Source organism: Fragaria vesca, linkage group LG5 (assembly GCF_000184155.1).
Source record: "Fragaria vesca subsp. vesca linkage group LG5, FraVesHawaii_1.0, whole genome shotgun sequence".
NCBI classification, from domain to species: Eukaryota; Viridiplantae; Streptophyta; class Magnoliopsida; order Rosales; family Rosaceae; genus Fragaria; species Fragaria vesca.
In genome coordinates, this window is record NC_020495.1 from 23773728 (window position 1) to 23797716 (window position 23989).

General features: G+C 38.9%; 2 protein-coding genes and 1 non-coding gene across 4 annotated transcripts; 2 read left to right on the forward strand and 1 right to left on the reverse strand.

The window, feature by feature from the left end:
* Positions 1-4744: 4744 nt before the first annotated feature.
* On the forward strand, positions 4745-8656 carry LOC101302754. Of its 2 annotated transcripts, XM_004300339.1 has the most exons (3): positions 4745-5364; positions 5443-6154; positions 8487-8656. In XM_004300339.1, the coding sequence occupies exons 1-2, from the start codon at positions 4893-4895 to the stop codon at positions 5949-5951; spliced, it is 981 nt and encodes a 326-aa protein (XP_004300387.1). In that variant the 5' UTR covers positions 4745-4892; the 3' UTR covers positions 5952-6154; positions 8487-8656. The 2 variants fall into 2 exon arrangements, with proteins under 2 accessions (XP_004300387.1, XP_004300386.1); XM_004300338.1 differs by having other exon boundaries at positions 4745-6154.
* A 3459-nt stretch (positions 8657-12115) lies between these two features.
* On the reverse strand, positions 12116-15279 carry LOC101303230. The gene is made up of 2 exons (XM_004300340.1): positions 14098-15279; positions 12116-12502 (listed from the first exon to the last, which is right to left on the reverse strand). Exon 1 carries the CDS (start codon positions 15212-15214, stop codon positions 14105-14107), a length of 1110 nt encoding a protein of 369 aa, XP_004300388.1. The 5' UTR covers positions 15215-15279; the 3' UTR covers positions 12116-12502; positions 14098-14104.
* A 4593-nt stretch (positions 15280-19872) lies between these two features.
* On the forward strand, positions 19873-21394 carry LOC101303520. Its single transcript, XR_184741.1, has 2 exons — positions 19873-20259; positions 20639-21394. It is a non-coding gene; the product is annotated as an uncharacterized LOC101303520 (transcript).
* The last annotated feature ends 2595 nt before the right edge of the window (positions 21395-23989 follow it).

Here is a 23989-nt window from a genome sequence, read left to right on the forward strand (position 1 = left end):
CAAATCTGCAGCATAGTGAATAATAAGGGTAAATTGCATTGGCCGCAACTATCGGCACCGAGACTTTACCAGAATACCGTGATTTGTCAACCGTAGACGTATTTCACCATTCTGGTCATATCTTATTTCACGACTTTTTTGCGTTTGAAGGTTCTACGTATAGTTTTTTTTTTTCCCAGATGAGTTGTTGTCTAGATCTGCAAATATAAGGCACTTTAGCCGACGAAATTAAGGCACTTTAGCCGACGAAATTATATTTTTCGTCGGCTAAACTTTTAAAAATTTCGTCGGCTAAAGTTCACAGACTATAGCCGACGAAAAAAATTATTCAGACGACGAAATTTTAATTTCGTCGGCTAAAGTTGACCAAAGCCGACGAAAATTTAAATTAGCCAACGAAAAAATAATTTGTCGGCCTGGAATTTTTATTTTCGTCGGCTAAAGCCTTTTTTCTGGTAGTGACTATCTATATAACTATGCATGTAACTATCCATCTATGTAACTATCCATCGATAATGACTGACTACGTAGGCAAGGAAAATGAAATGAGTTGAAGGGTTACCTATTTCCAAGAAGCTTGTGCAGCCTAATAATCAAGTCCTCTTCCTGTTCAGACATGTTGCCTCTCTTGATGTTGGGTCTTAGATGGTTCACCCATCTCAGCCTGCAACTCTTGTCGCTTCGTTTCAGCCCTACACCGAAAACACATTATTCTCTGGATCATTAAGTACATAATGTGATTAATTTGGGTTACATTCATGCATATATACAATCCTGATCTGCTTTGGAGGCTATTGAGGTCCAGCTCTTTGCACCATGAAGGGGTTATGTGCTTGTTCCTTAGGGATTGTCCCAACTAGATGGTCCCAATTCCTTAGGGATTGTCCCAACTAGATGGTTTGATGAAAGATCGAGTACCTGGTGTTGAATGACAATCAAATTTGGGGTCAAATACCCTCAGCATTTGGATCCATGGGTAATCTTGAATACATTGACCTCATGACCTGTCTACCAACAAACTTAGCGAATCGATTCCAAGCACTTTAGGTGACTTGTCCAAGTTAAACTACTTGAATTTGAGCAACAACAATCTGAGTCATGAGATTCCATTGCAGTCGTTGGGGAACTTAGTTCATTTGTCTCAACTAGATTTAAGTTACAACTCACTTGAGGGTAAGATACCATCAGAGATAAGCAGTATGCAAAGCCTGGAGGAACTGCATCTTCAACACAATAAACTTACCCGTCTCATTCCGACATCTTTCGATAAAATGCCTGGCTTGTTGTACATTGACATGTCCTACAATCAGTTGCAGGGTCTCATTCCAAACAACAAAGCATTTCAAGATGCTACATTGGATGGGAATAAAGAAAGGATTATGTGTAACACCCCGGACCTCATTATACCAGTTTACCGTCATTTGGACGGTAAACGATCATCGTTTTTACTTTTACCTTTGTTTCTGATCTTTTAGTGGCTCCAACGTTGACTTTTTCCTACGTTCAAAATTTGAGAAAACTTCTTTCTTGAAAGTCGTAGAGGACGTTAAGACGAGTTCGTGGACATGTGGCACGCCTAAATCGGAGATTGTATGAAGAAGTTATGGTTAAGAAACGAAAGTTACTATTTCGGGAAACTTGCTATAAAAAGAGGGGTTAACTTTCCCGATTTGGGAAAGTTAACCAGAAATCACCTCTCATTTTCTCTCTCCTCCTTCCCGCATCTCTCTCTGCCGCCGAGCTTCTCCACCGTCGTCCGCCGCCATCTGGCCGCTTCACGGCGCGTGACACCTGCTACCGTGACGCTCGTCGTCTCCTTGACAAGTCTGGGCAAGCAGTGCAAGCCGACTCGCCGCCGTTGAGGAGAGATTGTCGGTCAAAGGCCGACTGTGCAGCAACGCCTTCCTCTCGCCAGCGTTCGCAACTCAAGCCACCATCGGCCGAGATGTTGGTACCATCTTGAAGGTATGGCCCTGGCCAACAAACCCTCGAAATGTTTTGATTCAATTCGATCTAGGTAAGAAGAAATCGGTAAAACTGATTTTAGGGTTCTAAGATTTGGGATTTTTACTGTTTGGCTTCGATTGGCTGGTTTAGAGTAGAAATTGGACTTTGTGCTAGTTATGAAAGATGTTCTACGTGATGAGAGGAAGCTGCTGTTAAAATTTGGTGGTCATCGGAGGTGGCCGGAATCCGGCTGGCCGACCGTCGCCGCCGGCGCCGCCGCCGCAGTTGGGTGGTTTTCCGAGTGTTTTTGGTAGGTTATGAAGAGAGGAGTTTAATGATGTTTAGTTTTGGATTTGTGAAGAAGTTTTGAGTAGGTTTGGGAATTTCCGAAGTTTAATTTGGTTGTGTTCAATTTGGGAGGATCCAACCGTTGGATTTCCTCTATATTGGTATTAGAATACTAGAGTTGGTGTAAGGAAGAGGTGAGTGGAGTTTGATGAGAATCCGGGAAGTGTAACCTTAGCAAGGTCGAATGGAAGGGTGTTGAGCCGTTATTAAAATATTTATTTTTGGAATTAGAATTCGGTTCTAAGCATAATTTCTATGTCAGGATATGAGGAGAAGCATCGTGCGGCATCTCGGGTTTTCGTCGGGCTTAGGCCCATATCTGTGAGTAGACCTTTGTTTTAAAGATTTATGCATGCTACACTTTTTATAATGATGATATATTTTATGATGGAAATATTGTCGTATTCTTTCTAAAGCATTTTATGTTGAAATGTTACCGAAAATGGGATTTTCGGTAGAGTCAATCCAAAATGAGATTTTCGGTGGAGTCGAATATATATATATATATATATATATATATGGATATGAGCATGGAAGTATACGTATTGCTAGCTAGCTATACTCGTGTCTCTCCGCCATAATGGTGTGGCGTGGTTTACTTAAAGAGTAGACACGTCGTAGCCCAGAATGGGATTATGTTCCGCATTATGGATAGTCGACGAAAGCGTCGTAGCCCGGTATGACGATAGCATATCATACAGGGAGTCATGGGGCACGTAAACACCGTCTCTCCGCCGTAATGGTGTGGCGAGGTTTATTCAAACCAGTCGTAGCCCGGAATGGGAATATGTTCCGCCATTACGGTGTGGCGGAAACGTCGTAGCCCGATACGGATGACTATCCGTAGAGGGAGCCAGGGGACGTGTGTAAATATTATTTATGATAGAGAGTCTACGTAAACACCGTCTTTCCGCCATAATGGTGTGGCGTGGTTTACTTAAACCCGTCGTAGCCCGCAAGGGAATATGTTCTGCCATTATGGATTGTCGGCATGGGGTGTCGTAGCCCGATACGGAGTACTTTCCATAGAGGGAGCCATAGACGTGTGTATATACTATATAATGAGCCTGGGAGGCTCGATATTTTTATATGAGCATGGGATGCTCGTTATTATTTTATGAAGCCTGGGAGGCTCGCTTTTATATGTCAAGTAATGACTAGCGAGGCTGGTCACGTTTTTCCATAAATTTTATCTCCCTGAGTCGTTGGGTTTTTCCACAACATGCATGATGGATTTTGAATGAATACTTTTGGGAAAGCCTGGTTTTATTTGCAGTATCGATTTATACTTCTCACTTTATTTTTTTGTCCACTCACTCTAACGTCTTCGTTTTTAAATGTTTTCCCCTGGGCCCTTCGGTTTTAAATGCCCAGATTGTAGGTTAGCTTGTCTGAGGTTGGGCGTACACGGAGTCGAGGCATAGTTGAAGATTTAGCTTCCGTCTGCTCTTTTCTTATTTTATTTTTCCGACCCCTTTTAGTAGTATTGCTCTGATCACCGTAGATACACTAGATAATGTATTGTTGGTAGTAGTGTTGGGCGATGTTGTGTATTTGGGAGCAGGATGGCTCCAGGAGTTTGAGGATGGTTTGTTGGTATTTAGAAGTGTATCTTTGTTTTTGCAGGTAGGGTTGTCCATTCTCAAGGGAGGTTATGTCGAATTTTCGGTAGAATTTCCCTTGAGGTGGTTTCCGCAGGATTTACTTCGAATTTTAGGGTAAAATTCGGGGTGGGTCCTGATATTGTGTAGCGATGTTGTTACGACAAGACTTCGGTCCTGTAAAAATATCTCAAAACTCAGTCGAAAAAATCTGTTCATAATTATTTTTTCGCTGGGGAGCTCTTTTACTTGCTCTTCTGGGAATTGTAATAACTGCTAGATCAACGAAAAAGAAAGATAGCAGCAACCAAAGCAGCATGATATGCAGGATGGAGAGATTTTTTCCGTGCTCAATTTTGATGGAAGAATGATGTATGACGAAATCATAAAAGCAACCAATGGTTTTGACTCCATGCACTGCATTGGTAAGGGAGGATCAGGAAGCGTCATAAATGCAAATTTTGCAGCTGTTGCATTCAATTTCTGTTAATCTCATAATACTAATATGATATATGGATCAAACCCCAGTGCTAATCAACCCCATATGCTGTCTATCACAATTGTAGTCTACCGTTATGAAAGCAATTTGCAAAAGACTAAGTTTTATTTTTAACTTGATGATCTAGGTAATAATAGGAGAAATCTTGTACCCAGTAGGTGTGCTCAAAGTGAAAATTAATGTAAGGTTAATGGTGAAAGGTGAAAAGTGAAAAGTGAAAAGTGAAAAGTGAAAACTAACGTCTCTTGCGGAAGAGGACGGAAAACTTGAAATCTCTCGATTTCCACCGTAGGATCTTTATGAAGAGATGAATGGATAGAAATGCAAAGCAAAATAAAACCCCTACAGCAAACCCTAAAACCTCTCGGCAATTGGCTCTTCTCCGCCTCCGTCGCCTAGCCCACCCATTTGAAACCCTCACCACCCGGCACACTTGTTCTGAACACCTTCGACAACAGCCCACACTCCTCCCACTCTCCTCCTCCTGAGTGCAGAGAATGGATGAGACATACTGGGACTCTCTCTTGGACCTAATCAAGAAGGGCAGTGATGGAGATACAATTATGGTTCCCAACAACGACTCCAAGTTTTTCATTTACGATGCCATGGACGATTTGAAGACTGCCGGTACGCTAGTGGAATATAAGGGCAAGAAGCGCGCTCGCAAGGTCTATCGCGCCCTCCACCATGCTAAGGAGACCGATGAGCACTTTCTTCTGCCGGTGCGATTCATTGCCGATAAGTATTGGGTATTCCCAATGCGTCTAATCTCTTGGGGTGATTGGTTGTCAGTCCTTCGAAAAGATCCACCAGCTCTCGGTGAAGTGCCGAAAATTGTCTCGTCAGTGTGGAGACAAATTACTAAAGTGGTCAAGAGTCTCTTCTTAAAAAAAAAAAATTGTTTTGCAAAAGTGTCGGACTCATTTGGAATCACAAGAGACAACAAGGTCTACTGTTACGCCCCGCCAGGTTGGTTTAGATTTGAGCACGTCTCTGAAAATTTTCTTCTTTACATTTGTGATTCTGAACACTTGTTTATGTTTGTAGGTAGTAAAACCGACTTTCATACCAACCTGACTGACTTGAGCGACATGGCGGACGACTTGATAGGTTGCCTTCGACTTTTGAAGAATCGATTTCAAGTTTCAAGCTTGAATGCCACCATTGATAGGTTCGTTGATTTTCGCGATTTTGTCCGAGTAACCTACCTGGATTGGCTGAGGAGGGAAGGTGACCAGTTGTCTGCGGGGACTCGATTTCAACTCCAACTGTTTTGTTTACATCATCCTGCGTCATTCGACGATGCCGGCTTCCTTCGTTTCTTCAATAATCTGGGTCTTATCGGAGATAGGGATGAACCTACCAATTTGGGTAATCAAGCAGAATTTCGGGATCATATATGGGACACACTCAATGACTGGAGACAGACCGTGTCTGTTGATGAGCAACTCAAAAGGAGTTCTGTTTCATTCGATCAATCAAGAGCCAGAAGGCGATCAACAGCAAAATCCAAAACCGAAGTATCACATCCGGGATCTTCCTGCTTTCTGTCTTAATGCCATGAAGCACTATAGGCAACATGCACCTCGAGACAATGTTTCAGCGAGGAGGACAACGAGGAGTCAAGTAATATGCCGCTTGTGTGATCTGATTCCTAACTTAACTGAAATTATGTACATGGGGTACATGATGGCAGTTATAACAGATAAATACATTGATCCCTATGGTCCAGTTGTCATCCTAACTGAAGACACCTAAGGTATGTTTCCTTATGTTCTACTGTCTTTCTATCTCTTCATTCATTTTCATGACTAATTTCCAATTCGTTTTATGAATTCAAATGATATGACAACACCAATAAGAAAAACTGAAAAAGAAACACATAAACTTGATGTAGAAGCCAAAGTACAGAATTAATGCAACTTAAACGAAGAAAAGCCCTTATGTCCATGAATACATTGTCATTGCCATTTGCAGAACTGGTGTATTGTAATAGACTGTTAGTGTAGCCAAATCCACTAAGCAAAGTAAAGCCTTGGTATGAATCCTCAAATAATAGAACATCTTAAACTCTCATGGCCCGAACATCATCAGAATACTCATCTATATAAAAGCCAAACTTCATAGTTCAGAAGCTAGAAAGCTAACTACCATAACCCTATGATACATCATCTGTGCTTGATGCTGCTGCATCATGGTCTGCGGATATTGTCCCCCTGGCATAACCACCACTAGGGAACCCTCCAGAAGCTGCTTAAGCCTGATATGTGCTGCCTGCAGCTCGAGCTTGCTGATATTTTAGCGCTTGTTGTAATGCTGCTAGACTAGCATTGGGATTGCCACCCAAACCAGCAGCATCCCGGCGTCATTGCCATGAAAGCCAGCCTTTTTTTTTTTTATCATGGCACTGAGGTCATGGTTATTTCCCCTCTTTACTTCCCCACCCAAGTTGATGTTTCCACCACCTTGTTAAGCCCAGTTGAGAAATATTGCTCATGTTCAGTGCTGCCATGGTCTTGGGATCAATCGCACATGGATTATCCACCTTCATTCCCTGCACATCTCGATTTGAGTGCTGCGATCCCTTCTTCTCAGCATTGTGATTGTTTGTGACCTTGACACTATTGTTCGAATTAGATGCGCATGCAGTCGCGACACCTTTCTCTCCATGGCTGTTTACCTCAATCGCTTATTGCCTGAGTTGGTTTGCTTTCTGCCTCGGAAAACTCAACTCATCCTCCTCAACGTTGTCGTCCAAAAAGTCATCAATATCCTCTTCAGTGAAGAAACTGGGGAATATTCTTTGAAATTGGGTGGAGATTTTCTAACCCTTCAATTCTTTCTGCTCCAGCTACACTATTTCAGTTGGGTGTTTCTAAATTGTATTCAGTAAATGTCTAAATACACCTAGCAACATATCTTTTTTATTTCCTTTACTTCCCCTTAAACATCTATAATTTATAGTTCAGTATCCTAAAAGAATTATAACACAATAAAGAACAATTGCAGATAATTCTGGAAGTCCAGAAAGCCGATGATTTTCTGCCTCTTCCATTATCTTTCCTCTCCTTATTCTCTCTTTCTCAGCTTTGTTTCTTTCTGTAATTTTGGAGATGATGGCCGGAGACTATCAAGCTGATACCTTAAAGGAATCAAGTTTTGGAGCCAGCATGTCAACTTTAATTGCTGCACTTCCATCTCACCCAGTTCTACTTTCATACAACCCTCCATCTTGGAAGACTTAAATCCCATTACCCCTTGTATTGCTGCCCTCAAATGATTGAATACTTCTAATAGATATCAATCATTTATACATGTATATGTATATACGTATGTATCTTCTGGGTACATATAAAAGTACTCTTTCAGTTTACATTGTAGTTCTGGTTGCAATTAGGTCGTTACACATTCATTCCTCTAAATCGTAGCTGTTGACTTCGGATGTTTTCAGAACATGAGAAATCATATCTGGCTGGTTCAGTTCATCTAAGTTCTGCATTAATGTAGATTGGGACACTACTCTTTTTAAAAGAAAAAAAAAATAGTCTAGATGGTGAGACGGCACATGCAATCACTTGTGATTCATAGGAACTAGTTGTTGTAGAGGTGCTAATTGATGACTGCCAGGCGACACAAAATTCGGTTTTGATTTTGTAAAAACTTAGGGTCTTAGAGTCTTAGACTTGGATGTCATTGATTGTGTTAGTCTTGGGACCCGGTAGTTTTGTATAATTAATTGCGTAACAGGAGCTACATTCCCTATACTGGGGAGTGGTAACAGCAAAACAACAATGATATTTTATTCTGCTTTGTACAATGCTTCATGCCTTTGATGTGTTCAACGTAATAAGCAACGATGTGTGTATAATTGTGTATTTTTATGTTTATACTTAAGGTCAGTGATTGTTTTTGCTGCTCAAAACTTGTGAGTTTGTTTGTTAATACCATTAAAGCTGTTGTTTAATGTTTCCACTTGGTTTAATTTTCAATGTTACGATGTTCGGATTCTTGAGGTGTTCTCATGTTTTTTGGAATTACTTTATTGTCAATTCCATTACAGTGGCAGGCGACTAATATTCTTTGCTTGTCAGGGTGGATGTGAGGCTGAACAAGCAAATCTGAGCAGAAGAATCAGGAGTGTCTCAAGAAGAATTAGGGTGTCATATTTTGAAATGATTTAGGGTGTTAAATTGTATTAAGCCAGTGCTTGGTAGGCAGTATTACGTTAATCCTTTTGACAAAACATTCATCTGAGCAGAAGAATCAGGCGTGTCCCAAGAAGAATTAGGGTGTCATATTTTGAAACGATTTAGGGTCTTAAATTGTATTAAGCTACTACTTGGTAGGCAGTATTATGTTAACCCTTTTGACAGAAAAATCAGTGTTGGGAGAACTTGTTTTCACTGTTTCAGTTTATATTAATGATGGTGTGTGCACTCTAGATCTTAGCCCGTATTTGGTTTTGGGTTATTTATATCTATATATATGCCCTTCCTTTTACTTATACGACTCTTCAAGACGAAGTGTGCAAAGTTCAGACCAATAAAAGAGGAATTGTGTAACTGCAACACGAGTCGGTGTTGGCTTTTAAAGCGAGTCAGACCGAGCAATTGATCTATGTTGATCCAGGGGGCAAAAGTAGTCGCTGACGAAATAAAGGCTAGAGAGCATGTCAAGCAAGATCTTGAAGAAAAAGTGCCTTCTCCAATAGAATTTGTTTGATTATAGTATCTGCAGTGCTTGAATTCCACGATAATTGAGTTATAACCTATCAAATAAGATGCCACGGTATAGAACTGTACAGTGTGCTATACAGAAATGTTAAGAGCGAGTATATTTAGAAAACACTATGATAGCTGATCTTGTTTTCCATTGATTCAAATATAGTTGACGCAGGAGGTCTTGATGTCGAAGGTTGTGGGGGAGGAGCTGCAACGGCATAAGTGAGTCTTGATGATGAACTTTCTATTAGCCCAGCAACTCCAGCGAAAGCAGATTGAGCACTTGAAAGAAAGGAAAAGATCATGTTTCTGATCTTTATAACCACTCAAAACCTGAAGAATGCGCATTTTCCAGTGAAGGAGGGATTTTGATTCAGTATTAAACACCAGAAAAACACATGGTAGCCAGTTGAGACCCAATATCATAGTATACCACATATAAAGAAACGGGTTGGCATTGAATCAGAACCCAGATTTTTTTGAATTTTTAACATTTTTCGGAACCTGTATCATAGCCTAAAATGAATAACATGTCAGCCTAGTTCGTCAATTAAGTTGTTACCAAATTGATAATTATCAGATTGTGCAGGTTTAATAATCAATCCAATTTTAGTAAAAAAAAAGCACATAACCCATCCGATTCAGGTGTGAGCAAGGTAATTATGTTCTCTAGTAGCAAGCAGCAACAAAGTGCATTGATTAAAGATATACTTATGGACTTACATATGAGGAATTCAATGAGTCCCGTTGTGCTCCCTCCGTTGTGAATGCATGCAAAACCTGGATCAGAAGATAGAACACAATTCAAATACGCTCAGTGAAAAAGGAAGTCCCCGACAACCCAACTCCCCAAGGTCAACTTAAACATGCTGATTCAACACTAACAACAAAGTTGTTATCAGTGATTTCAGTATGGACACAGCCAGTCTAATAACATCATTAACATGTTTCTTTTCTTGCTTAGTATCATCTTCGAGACAACAATTATCTAGGACAAGGCCTCCTCCAAATTTTGAGCATATTATCAATGAAAGTGTTAGGGTTCTAAACCTAACAGAGAAAAGAAAAGCTACAGCTAAGAAATGAAAAGAGAAATAAAATTCAGATATTCTTCATTGATGATTCAGTACCCACATTACAACTGTTTATACGAAAATTATATAGCAAGGACAATAAACGGTGCGCAGCTCTCTGGATATAAACGACGTGTCGTAAAGCACTAGGACATAAGCCAAACGGTGCGTTTAGTGAAAATGGCAAAGACTCCCAACTAGAATAAAAGATTAATAACCAGTTTCCTAACAGAAATGCTAATTTATTTGCAATACACAAGTAGTGAAGTAAAATGAAATATGGTATCTCAGTATCTCTAAATGACAACAAAATATTTGTACGAAGGCAATGACAAACAAGACAATTAACAGCATCTTTTTATGCAAATGTTAACCTCAATTGCTAGCACTCTGCCAATAGATGTTTCAGATTCATTCCACTACATTTGAAAGAAAAATCCACTCCTATGGTCCTAACCCAGCTCCCCAATCAAGAAGTCTAAGAAGTAGTGACCAACCTTAAAAATTACAACTCAAATTAATAGAAAGTGACAGTCATGCAACTGCCTCAAAAACCATATAATCAACTCTTATAAATTTGAACTATTCAGACACACTCTTTTCTTCTGGTTATGTATTTAGTTTTTCTGAGACATCTTCGGAAGATTCGAGGACGATAAGACATTTAGAATCTCTAAACATTATGGATTAGTGTCATTAATGTTGGGGTCTATATTCTGGTATCTGTTACTCTACATAAGGGCCACTCTTTTGCTAGAAAGTAGAACATGAGATTCATTGTGTATTGTTCCAGACAATACCTCTCAAGCAAAAAATCTTGGTGCGGTAAGGCCAGGTTCATCTACTCCCTTCTTCTCCCTTCATTCCCAGAAATGTTGACACAACACTCATCCCCTACAGGTTATTACCCTAAACATCACTTTTATCCTAGACTATTATTATGTCACAGTAACATACTTTGTATAGTAACTAAGACCTCAAAAACCTTCTGCATATTTTTGCAACAGAACATTAATATGCGTCGCAACTTTAGATTGAAATTCTACTTTGATCCAAGACTCGGCAAGGAGAAACGAAATCTCTGTCCCTCCCCCTCTCTCAAATTAAGTGGACTGAAATTGATGGAAAATTGGCCATGTTCACTCGTACCAATGAAAAGAATCTCAACTTAGTTGTAAATTAATCGATGTGATTGCAAGCTAACTGGGCAATCAAAGACTCTGTTCACTATACCTCATAATGAATACAAGGAATCCCTTAATTCTCAAACAAAACAATTTATGGCAGGAATTCAGTAACCAATTGCAGACAAATATTACAACGCCTCAGCAGTACAAACTTCACATTGCAGAAAGATGATCCTAATAACCAAATCATACGCGACAGATTCGAAGAAACTTCATCGAAACCAAGAGTAGGGATTCTAAGCACTACGATTGAATACATGGAATGCTATACGATTACGACCGAGAAGAAATCAAAGCGTACGTACCATTTCTGAGGCCAATGGTGGAGTCTTAAACGTTGAGGGCGCAGAGGATCCCTTCGTAACGGATTTCGTACTTGAATATTAGAGGTATGGGGCTTCCGATGTAAGGATCACCGGATTCAGAAGTCATTGATTGATGAAATTGCTGGGGTTTTCAGAGTCGTTGCTGTTTCTGGGTGAGGTTGTTTCTTTTTCGTATCTATTGGAGAAGGTAGAGAAATAAGGCAAATAAGGCACACCGGCATAGAGTGGCAAAGCATCTAACCATTTTTGCATAAGTTACATCAAGACCATTCTACTTCTAGTTTACGTTCATTGTAATCGCAGATATGTGAGCATGGAAGACTGGGAACTAATTGTCTGCTGCCGAAATACCCATATTATAAAATAAAATTTTACTTTCCTCAAAAACAGAAAAAATCGCTAGTGCCATTTTTGATGTACCGATTTATAAGGCAAAGATTAGAATAGAGTAGAGGCGAATATATAGCCATTAGCCTAGCAAGTCACTTGATATACTAACACAGTAGGACACTATCTGGATGAGATGTGATACCCTCCCATAACATCATGGTAAAATGTCTAAGAAAGAAAGCATGAAACAAGTCGCTTCCCACCTTTGCATCACATACACACGATCATCGGAATACAAAAAGGAATAATATACTGTAAAAAAAGAAAGCCACGGAATCAAACTAGAGCTGCTTGACACTTCACATAGACATTTCAAATGCAACTTGTGAAGCTGAAAAATCCCCTCCACTGCAACATATCGGACAGCCATGAAAGACAACTTGTGATAAACCTGGCCATCCAGCAGTAACCTGCAATGGTGTTAAAACAACAAATCAGTTCACATGATGTTTCAAAATATTCATCACATTTGGGATTGAAGAATTTTGGGTCAGGGCTGGATTCCACAATACATCATTATATAGGCAAAGCAACTGCAGGTGACAATAACAAAATTAAAGCTTTTATTATTTGCTTTACTCACACATAAGAAACAACTTATTCTGAACCTACATAAACACTAATTCCAGATTTGTGGCCATTACTGTTGCAATATCATGGGTGACTTGTACAACACCAGAATAACTTTTAAAATTTGAACCCTGCCAAACACTGAACTGACTACTTCTTTATGTCAAACATGTTTTACTCAAGTTAAGTATAACCAATTTCCAAATCAAAAAATGATTCCTAAACTTAAGAACCCTCGTCAGTGGGTTATCACCACCACCCCATTCAGCACGACTAGTAAGCTCATCTTTTCACAGTAACAGGATCACATATACTTAGCAGAGCCGTCTCAAAAGTTTTCGAGGCCCTCTACGAGATTATTATTAGGGCCAACCGTAAGCGACTTACATCAATATACCATCAGAGAGGAGTCAAGAAAGAAGAAGAAGAAAAGAAAAGCAAAGCAAGATAGTAGAGGAAAGGGCAAAAAAAGAAGACGGAGCAAAAAGCAAGCAGCATGACTGAGAATCGAACTCCTAAAACGCACCTTTGGACTTGTTTCATGAACTACAAAAGGATTCATATATTTAAACTTTCTAGAACTTAAGATACAGCCTCAAAATTTAGGGACGCTATTATCTCACTCATGTCGCGCCTGTTCTAAGCCGGATCTGAATTCTGAAACTTAGGGCATCAAACTAGATAGCTACACCTGTTTAGATGATTGTTCAATTATATGGACTCGACTCATCAACTAAATGAACTGCAATTTTGTTAAGTTATATGGACTCGACTCATCAAACACCAGCTTCATTACAATTTTTTTTATATGGTCTTTGGTCTCTGCTGTGTATGCAAGTGGGGCAAAAAAGAGAAAGTTACTCATTTATTTTAATTTTTGTTATGTCCCCTGGTTCAATTATGCAAGATGCTTGAATGAAATTTTCCATATCAAAGTTTTGGGAAGAAGTCATGGTAGCAGATGTGTGGAGAGCAATGCATTTGGTTAATGAAGTGACCAAACAAGCATAACTGTTTTGAGAGGCCAAACACAACTGGAACTGGATTAAACAGAGCAATAATAAGATACATCCAAGCTTAGAGAAAAGAAAAACAAGATACATACATATATATATATATGGATTGAATAAGGACTTCTTTAGAGTTGAAAAGTGAAGATGTTATTGGAGCTTACTAGATAAAGCGAAAACAAGGATCGAGAAAGGACCTCTTTAAAGTCGAAAACTGATGATGTTATTAAATTCAGATGTATTCTAATAACCTAAACCACTCATTCTCTAGTTACCTATGCACAAATGGATCCTGCAAAAACTGAGCCAAATTGGAGAACTTTAAAAAATTTGATTAGCACAATGTTCATCTTAATTTTATCATACAGACTCCCCACAGTTTAGATGAGCAAATATAAGAATTGAAAAGTGATGAATGTGCTTACACTCTTATCATCCAACGGTGCTCTTGATCAAATGAGTATTGCCACCATAACAGATTCCATAAGACAAGTCAACAGCTTGGAAGGGCAGGGAAACGTCTTGATCATCATTATTTTGGATGTGGAGTATGAACTTAGACCAATGAACTTCAGTCTGATCATCGTCGGCGTTACAGAGTTTGGACCAAACCAAAGCAAACTTGAGTTCATCTCTCCTGACTTGCATCAGCGCTGTGTAAGAGATAAGCCATTGACTCTTCACGTCGGGGTCGGGAAGGACGATGCCATCGTTTGAGAGTCCCTGAACTGGTTCGGGGAGCCATACATTGTTACGGATATCAAAAACATACAAAGCCGGTTCATACATCCCAGTCCTGGGATGGAAACTTCCAAAGTCTATCACAAAGTCTTGCGCCAGCACAACGGTGGCAGACCACTTAGGGAAGCGCCAGCATGTGAAGGGATCCTTGTCAACGGGAAAACTACATATCTCCTCCCAAGAGCGAGATTCCAAATGACAGAAGCCCAACAGACCCGGCTTGGCCTCCCGAGCAGGATTATACAGGAGCATCTTGGACCCAGTTGACGCAATTGGCCGCCCAGTGAATGGGAGGGGAAAGGCTTCCGGTTTGTCTTCCAAGTGGTGGCAGTTGAAGCGGAGCACTCTATCTGCCGTCGTCAACAAGTAGATCCAATCGCCGTCATCGGAAACCACCGCCGTTCTCACATATTTGAAATTTCGAGTTGCGAATCTCGACCAAGAGATGGGGCTCCGCTGCTGCAAGTCAATGTAGAGGATTCCGTTGTTATCGACTTTGCCGTCCCATCCTCCTCTTACAGTAACGCCACCGACGAAGAATAGACGGGATTTGGCGACTAGAAAAGGGGCCGCAGCGGTAGCATACCCTATGTTGGGAAGCTTGACAACTCTGACTCTATCTTGCTCACTTTTATGGATCCAGAGTTCCGGCCTCAACTCATCATCTGTTCCTTTATCGACACCACTTTTCTCCTCGATCACAAACCAACGATGATGAGGATCTTTAACCTCACCGTCGATAAACTGTAGGTAGATCGGCATATCCATAACTTCACTTTTCTTTGTTAACGGCGAATCCATTTGCAAACCCTAATACTCCTTTCCGCCGAACAAATAACTCTTATCTATTTTATATGGTTGTGAACGACTGATGAATCGGGTACATAGATATATAAGTAAATATTGCAGTTCTGGAGGCCCAATTATCTTTCATGGCTTAACCCAGCCCAATGGAAATATTCATCGTAATTGGCCCACACGCCCTGCTCAACCCGCTGCAAAGCCCACTCCCCAGCAACACTGCGCGCCCCGTCTAATCAATCCACCACGCAGCTGTGCGCAGAAAACCCCCGCCACACGAGCCGCTGCCACGATTGATGGGTTTTTGTCAATTTGCAGGTAACTGGGACTATAGTGATGCACACAAAACTGAAAATCCGGCAATAAAACAGATGAGAAGAATTCCCCAAGACATTGTACATCACAAACTATCCTCAAAACTTCTCTCAACAGCCTGAGCTTGATACAATAGAGATCATCATTGATACACATCCTCTCTCAAAAGCCGATTGTATTGACCAGGATTCCTGGCGGCACCAGGATTTGAAGGTTGGGGTGGGTGGGGGGTAGTCCGAAACCAAATATAGGGAAAGGTGTTTGTTAAATTTTTGTACCTAACCCAATTTTTTGTGTATTTGTGGCTAATCATGCACTACGACGTGGTAGTTGGTGACAAGGCTGATCTCTTCTCATACCATCCCCCCACTCCCCCCCCCCCCACGCATCTTCATCGTTTGGCAAGTCATGATCTTCAATTGGCCAATTGCATTTACGGACTACCTTATTGAGATCATGGATTTTCACCCTGTTTATGCATCCAAGAACATGAAATTCTGTTCATTTCGACAAGATGGTTCTCAATAAGGTAACTTCGCTTTATATAGAATCATGTTATGTCAATAACACATGCTAGGATGTTCACTAGCTCAAGGGATCATTTCAAGATCTTTGTATTTTTGCCTCTTTTATTTTCCAGTTCATTCAAACACTCAAGCTCTTGGAAAATCAACGCACATAATTTGGTTTCCCATCTGATATATACAACCCGCGCAAAGATGCTTTGTTTCAACAACATGAAATTCTGAAATGGCTTCTGCCAGAGTCTCCAAACTTCCAAAGTTCATCAGTTAGTACTTCTTTTTCCTTTCCTCTTTTCATTTCAATTTTTGCAGGATAATAATCCTGTAAATCAAAACACTAATCCGATCGATTACTGTGATTGTAGAAGAGAAGATGAGTACTCCCAGCAGGCTGCTGCATCGATCTGCAAATGAAGATCGCTGCCAAAGCCTCCAACCCAGCCACCAAGGGAAATTCATGTACTAATGATTGTCGTCCTACCGGTAAATAGAGGAAACATATTCATCGATCATTTGATCAATCTCTTATAGACGAACTTTCATACGTTAACCATTTGAACTATGAGAACACAAAAAAAAAGTAAGGGTTTGTCGATTCCAACATGACACAATTTACAGGTATCGAGATCGGCTCCACTGAATAGTATAAACAAAATGACTCTTTCTTTTGAGATAAGAATGTACAAAATAATTTGAGAGACGGGAGAATATATTAGTGCTAACGTAGTCTCTTACATATGTACAGCTGAAAAACAACCAAGAAGGTTGTATCATACAGACTTACACAGCATCGGTCCGTAAAAGAAATGGGTACGAGCAAATGTGAAAATTCCATCTAGTTGTATCCATATAATTAGCAGAATGCATGATGGATCTTGATATGCACCTGCCGAAATACAAAATGCCCTATTTTATTAGATTATATGTAATTAGTAAATTTAGTAGCAGTAGTTGACCGAAGTTAACTTCTGCGTGCTCCAAGTACGATAATTTATGAAGTATCAGCAAATATGTATGTAAAATTTACCCACCAAAACCACACGAATTAATGCAATCTCATGCTCTATCCACATAATCTTTCTTTGCAGATGAATTAGCTACAAATCGCTCTTTCATGGCTTCCTCTTCATGCTTCTTCTTTTCGATATCAGCCAGCCTATCATTTTCCTCTCGCAACTTGCTAAACATCTTGATAAAGATGAACAACATCTGTGTCAATGCATGGCAAACAAAAGTCAAAGATCAAAGTTTTCAAATATAGACACGATGTAAGAAAATCATAAAAGAGACTTCTAATGACATTTATATTATCTCTCCAAAATTAAAACTCAAGCAAATGCATTGCATCACTGGCTGAAATACACTGAGCATATCCCTAGCTGTTTATATCTGCCTTTACTTTTATCAATGGATTTTAATGATTGTCCTCCTATCAAATACATAACAGCCAAATTTAAATGCTCCAAAACCTACATAGCAAGTCCATTTCTAACAGACATAATAGAAGTTCCGGTAGAGGGCCTGATCTCATGTTTATCAAGACATAAAGGAGAGACAAGATATATACGTATGTCTTGATATACATATATCTTGCCTTACTGCTCGGCCATGCCGCCAAAACGATATATAGCAAATAAAAAGCTATGAAAAAGTTATCCTTTTGTCTTCTTATTTATCGTACTATAGTTTGTATTTTGAATCTTAATCCCGTTTTTCTTAATTCCTTTTCTAAGAAATCTTTTTTTTTTTGTTTGGGTTCGATCTATCCCTTCGATTGATTGTATAGTATCTTAAAAATTCATAACAAACTGGAACCCCTAACTATTAATTCATGAATGATTTGTAAATCCCAGAACATAAATTGGTACACAATATTATCTAATGGAGTAGTTTATCTGTATACGATGTCCATAAGTAATTTTCAGGAAATTCTCATGTTTCCGTTTTATTTTTACCATTTTTTTATAGCAATTCTGATCGAGCATGACATGTACTGTCAAGAATAGGGCTAGAATAAAGGAGAGACAAGATATATGTATATCAAGACATACGTATATATCTGTTTGCCTCAAAAATCGTCTCGGCCTTTAAGAGAGGCCGAGGGATCTTGCGGTCTAATTGTCCTTATAGATTGCGGGCGTGCCAACTTGCGGCTTGTTGGCCAAGCGAGGTTTTGATTGATATTTTTACGCTTGATCTGACAGCTTTCAAGAGATTGTTGGCCGAGGAAGGAACTATCTCGGCCTTTAGGTTCTCTTGCCTTTGTTGCAAGGACTTTCAGCGTTTTCACTGATAATGGTTCTCTTTTTTTGTTTTTCGATATAGATTTGCGAGAAGTAAAGTGTAGAAAGTAAGGAACGAAATTTAAAGTAAATGTGAGAACTTAAACTGCATGAAATTTAAAGAGGCGGAATAGTAAATTGCATGAAACTAAAATGAATAACATAAAGAAAGCAATAAAAAGAAGAAGAAAACTATACTAGAACAAAAGAACGTAAAGAAAACGATAAAAATAAGTATAAAGCTATGCTAGAACAAGAATAAAGATGATTGATATTTGAAGAGAATTCATAGAGAATTTGTGTTTGTATTGAGTTGAATTGTGTTGGTCGGGGACCATTTACAATGAGGTTGAGGGTCAAATATATACAACTACAAACATACAATTAAGGAAAGAGAATAAAATTAAATAAATAAATTTCAATCATATTTAAATCACCCTTTAATGCTTCCAATTAGCCATAAATCTTCATAAATCACCCTTTACCATATTTACTTCCTTCTTGAGGCATCGTCGCAATTGATTTGCGATATAATCTTTAGAGAAATTCGTCTGAATGGTATACGAATTTTCATTTCTTATAAACTTTGGTATATCAAGTTTTAAAAATATCAGATTGGTATCTCGTGTTTCCATCCCGGCCTAAGATTGGTATATATAGCTATTAAGATGACTATTTTACCCTCAGACAAAAAAAATGACAAATTTACCCTTAAATTCTTTTTTTTTTTCTTTTTTTTCTTCTTTGTTTTCTTATTCTAATTTATATTTTTTGGCTTTTATATTTTTAGGAACGTAGAGAAAAAATTCATCGTCATTTTCTCCTTGCTAATAATCAATTATTCATCTCAATCATCCTTGAATGTCAACGGCAACAACAAGATCCTTGAGTGTCAGTGTCAGCAGAAACAACAAAGATTAAACTTTTATATGTTTCCCCTCTTCAATCTTTTTAAGTTTATAAAGGTCAACCCAAATCATCAAATTCCACTACCTCTTCTAATATTTCTGGAATATGAAAACAAATAAAATAAAAAAACTAAGAAAAAAAAAGAACTTAAGGGTAAATTGGTCATCTTAATGACTACATATACCAATCTTAGGTTGAGATGAAAATATGAGATACCGTTCTGATATTTTCAAAACTTGATATATCAAAGTTTATAAGGAGTAAAAGTTTGTATACCATTCGGACGAATTTCTCTAATCTTTAATGCCTTCAAACTCATTTAAATCTCGGCAATAATTATCGTTGTTACTCCTTTTATCTTGCGTTAGAATTGATTTGCTATCACTACTACACATATGCCTTTCAATGGCATTATAAAGATGGCGTTTTAACAAAAAACGTCATAGAAAGTGTTATAGATGACACTTTCATGAAAATTGACTCTGGCAACATTAGCATGGCGTTTAGAAACGCCGTTAAATCTTTTTCTCGTTCAACGACGTTTTCGCTGAACGCCATTAAATTCACGACGCCTAGACAACGCCATGAATGAGCTGTATTCACTTCTTTTTTTTTTGGTCTGAGAGTTGCATTCACTTAGCTCTATCTTCTCTCTCAATTAACTCGTCCTTCTCGATTTGTTTTCTCTCTCTCTCCCTCAACTCATGAAAACCTAGACCCCAAACACCAAAATCACCTTCGTCAAAAACTCGATCTACCAAAATCCCTTAGTCCACTTTGATGTGCATGACGACAGCGAGGAAGATGAGCTTCAGATCTACTCTTTAGTCAACGGAGGAGGAGGAGGAGGTGAAGCCCAAGGTTCACCTATTAAGAGCATGTCTTCTCGTGATTTTGCAAGCCTCGACCACTCACGACAGGTTCATTGGGAGCCTTCCCCAAAGCCTCAGCCGGTGACTCGAGATTCCGGCGATGAGAGACCGACCCGTGTTCAAATTGATGCCCAAAAACCCAGGTTCGAATTCAGTTCTCTCTCTGCCTAGTTTTGCTTAATCAATATCCGAAATGAGAAAGTTTGATGAACTCCGGGTTGGACTTGTTCTTAATAATTTTTAGGTTGAGGTTTTTGGTTGATTATTTTCTATAGAATTGGTGGTGTTATGAACTATACCGATTGTGGTATTAATATTTGGACGTTGTGATCAATTTTCTATCAATTTGTTCCACAGAATATACTTGAGCATCATTGTCTCTAAATATTTCTGTCAATTGATCTCATATGAACTATATTGAAACATGAACCAGCTGTATTCGTACTTGCATTTTAGAATATAATCATAGCCTTTGTCTTAAGAGGGAATTTTTATTCATATTTGTAGTTATTATATATGCAGGATCCCATTGGAGCTGTAGTACCAAGGGAGAAGGAAGCAACAGTTCAGGCAACTAGCTTCCCCTCTACAGTGGTGATACTAATGGTACTTGGCTTGCTTGAGACCATTGAAGGGAACACAGGGAATGCGTAGCAGCCCAATTCAGCAGCTCCCACTGACTCCTCTCCCCTTGAGCTCAGAACAGACTACCAGTAATCCCAACAACAGCTTTCTTCTCACTAAAAGTAGAACCAAACTTAGGCTATACTCTTTTTATTGCAGTCAGAAGATGTAATCATTGCAGCTAGTATTTTGGTATGGTAATGGTGTTCTGGTAAGTTCTAGATTAGATGTTCCAAAGGGCTTTTAATTGATTAAGTCATGATTCCTGTAATTACTTTCTTTACTTTGGGGAATTCTAGGTTGTATGTCTATATGTAAACACATAGAGTTTTAGGAGTATAAGTATGTGTATAGTTAAGTATGTGTATAGTTTCTGCGAATATGTGCTTGTTAGGTTTATGAGAAATTCACTGAATGTTAATTTGTTTGTTGCATAGGTAACATCGTATTCAGACAGCAATCAAACTCTATGAGATACTCGATCCCTTGGAATTGAAGAAGTTGTAGCTTCAGGTGATCATTTTATCTAATTTAATTGGTCCAGTACTGATATTATCATGTTGTTTAACATGTAATTTTCTTTGAGCAGTAATGACTACGTACTTCACCAAGTATAGGAAATCATGAGAACTAATGCAGCCTTCTTCACTTTGGCATTTTTTATACTTGTCTTTTGGGGTTTTACTCTTTTGGAAGTAATTAAGCTGGAGTCTATCTCTCTTAATGGTAAAAAAACTACTACTAGATAGAAAAAATTCCACCTGAGCATATAATCTTAATAACATACGATTTCTTTTTGTGTGATGCCTTATTTGATTATCATCAAACACATATATAAATGTTTCACTTTACAGGAGATGTACGTACTCTTATGAGTCAGTTTGATGGTTCATATAAGAATGCTAAGCGGAAGACAATATAGAAACCTGATTTTTATAGAATAATGTGTCTTTACTTTGTTGGCATTGCAGGGGAAGACAAGCTTGTTGAAACATAACATTTCTTTGTCTGCATAAGGAAAACAAGCTCATAGGTGGCACTTCCAATTTTCCGATGGAATCCCAAGGTGAGAATAGCTGGTCTAACCAAAAACTTTGATGGACGCTTTGAACCTGAGTATTGTTAAGTACTAGATTTAGCCTTTAGTATATTAGAGCAGTAAGTAGTGATGGTGCCTTCTAGACTTTGTTTTGTAACTTGAAGGAATGAAACAATTAACTCGAAGCTTGAACATCTTAGAGATATTTATTTTCTTATTATCTCCTCAATGGTCATATACTTGCTTAAATTTTACATAGTATTATCACTTCTATGCATTATTGCATGTGTTTCAATTTTCTATTCTTTCTTTTTCTAAGCTAAATAAGGATTGAATTTTTGGGTTTTTAGGCTGCCAATAATTATCATTACTTTCCTGGCCAAGAACCAACTTTGCTCGGATATATTGATTTGTTACTTTAGGTATGGTTCTTATGAACCTCGTGTGTTTCTTGCTTAACCTGATGTGATTTAAGTTAAGTTCTATTTTTTCAATGCACAGAAATAAGGCTACAGGGATTAGTGATGGAAGAAGCAGGTGTTGACGGTGCACTTATGGTGTAGAATATCAATCACAGCACTACGTCACAAATGGCTATAGACGATAGGTTTCAGAGTTTCAGACGACATAATTTAATAGTTTAATTTAATTTAATTTAATAATTTAATAGTTTAATTTATTATATTTTTTTTTACTTCTTCTTTCTGTTATTCTTTCAGTTTGAAAATATCTTCCAACCGCCATAGAAAACCTAGTAGCCATCTTGGAAATCCTTTAACTATAGCAACTGACTTGAAGAAGCAGGACGTGTTAATATATAGAGGATCAGTTAATGATTCCTTGAAGCTATACAACAGGAAAATCTTTCACCCTTATCATTACTATTGACCAACACTCTTGTTTTCTCCACTGCAGACACCCTACCTTCTCATAGAGAATGCAAATATTCTTCTATTTTGATTCATTTAATGGAATGCGGTTTATGATTTATTTAATAGTTTTTGTTTCTACATTTTTTTTTTAATTTTTTTTTTATCGTGAACGTTAGCCAATCTTCTATTGATAACAGAAAGTCGGGTTACAACATGAACATGAAACACCCTCGCGGGCAATAAGGAATCAAGCAAAACTACCTACGACTAAACACTAGGTAATTTCTATGCTGCAAACCAAAAACATGGTCACCTCTAATAGTAACCGAGAACCAAAGTACCGGAAAATAAAGCAAAGTAAAAGCAAACTAAAAAATCCTAGAAAAACCTCATTTATTCAGAACTAACTTATTTGAAGAAGAACCAGAAAAACAGCCTATTCCAATAAGGTGACTCCAGAAGAGCAACCTACCGGATGAACGAGACGAATGCCGAGCAACCTACCAGATGAACGAGACGAATGCCCAAGGAAAGTAACAACAGGAGTTTAGAGCCCAAGAATGAAGGCCCAATATCCAAATCTTCCCAAGCCCAGCTTCCTGAAGAGATCCAAGCCCAAATCCTTAGGGCAGCCACCAAGAACAACCTACCCTCTTCTTTCCTGGCCACCGCCAACCTTGCCCAGCAGCTTCCACTCCCTGCGCCTGCAGAAATCTCAGTCGGAAAGAACTCGACTTTCTCCACCAATCCGTCATGGAGAGCATGCCAACCACCAATTGGAGATTCGCTAAACCTCCATTGATTCACCACGAACCAACCCCCCGAGCCAGCGACAAGACCAACGCCGTGCCGAACCCGTCGACCCCCTTTTCGTCAAGGGCCGACAACCAACATCCCGTCGGCGTTGCCACCCAGGCCTAGCACCTCTGTGCCGCCATCACTGCTCCCACCTTCACCAACAACGCCGAAGTGGGTAAGGATGAGGAGAAGGAAAAGACAATCGAACCACAGTCCGATTGGTGCACGAAGAAGACGATGGGAAAGAAACCCACAACCTCCATCATCTAAATAACCAGAGGAAGAGGGAGACCCTAATCTACCAGCAGAAAACCCAGAGCCGCGCCGACGACAAACCCTAGCAGAAGAGAGCTTTTCATAAGTTTTTTAATATGAGACTGTATTTTTCTATTACTTAATATCTTGCTAAGTTTTTGTTTCTACATGTTAAACCATTGGTTTTTTTTCCTTTTCTTTTTGTAGTGAAATTGGATTTTGTTTCTTCAGATCTTAAATTCTGATTTTCTCTTCTTTTCTTTTAATTTGATTTGTTATGAAATT

Coding starts and splice junctions, on each gene's coding strand:
- LOC101303230 (XM_004300340.1), bottom strand. CDS start 15,214: ATGGATTCGCCGTTAACAAAGAAAAGTGAAGTTATGGATATGCCGATC.
- LOC101302754 (XM_004300338.1), top strand. CDS start 4,893: ATGGATGAGACATACTGGGACTCTCTCTTGGACCTAATCAAGAAGGGC.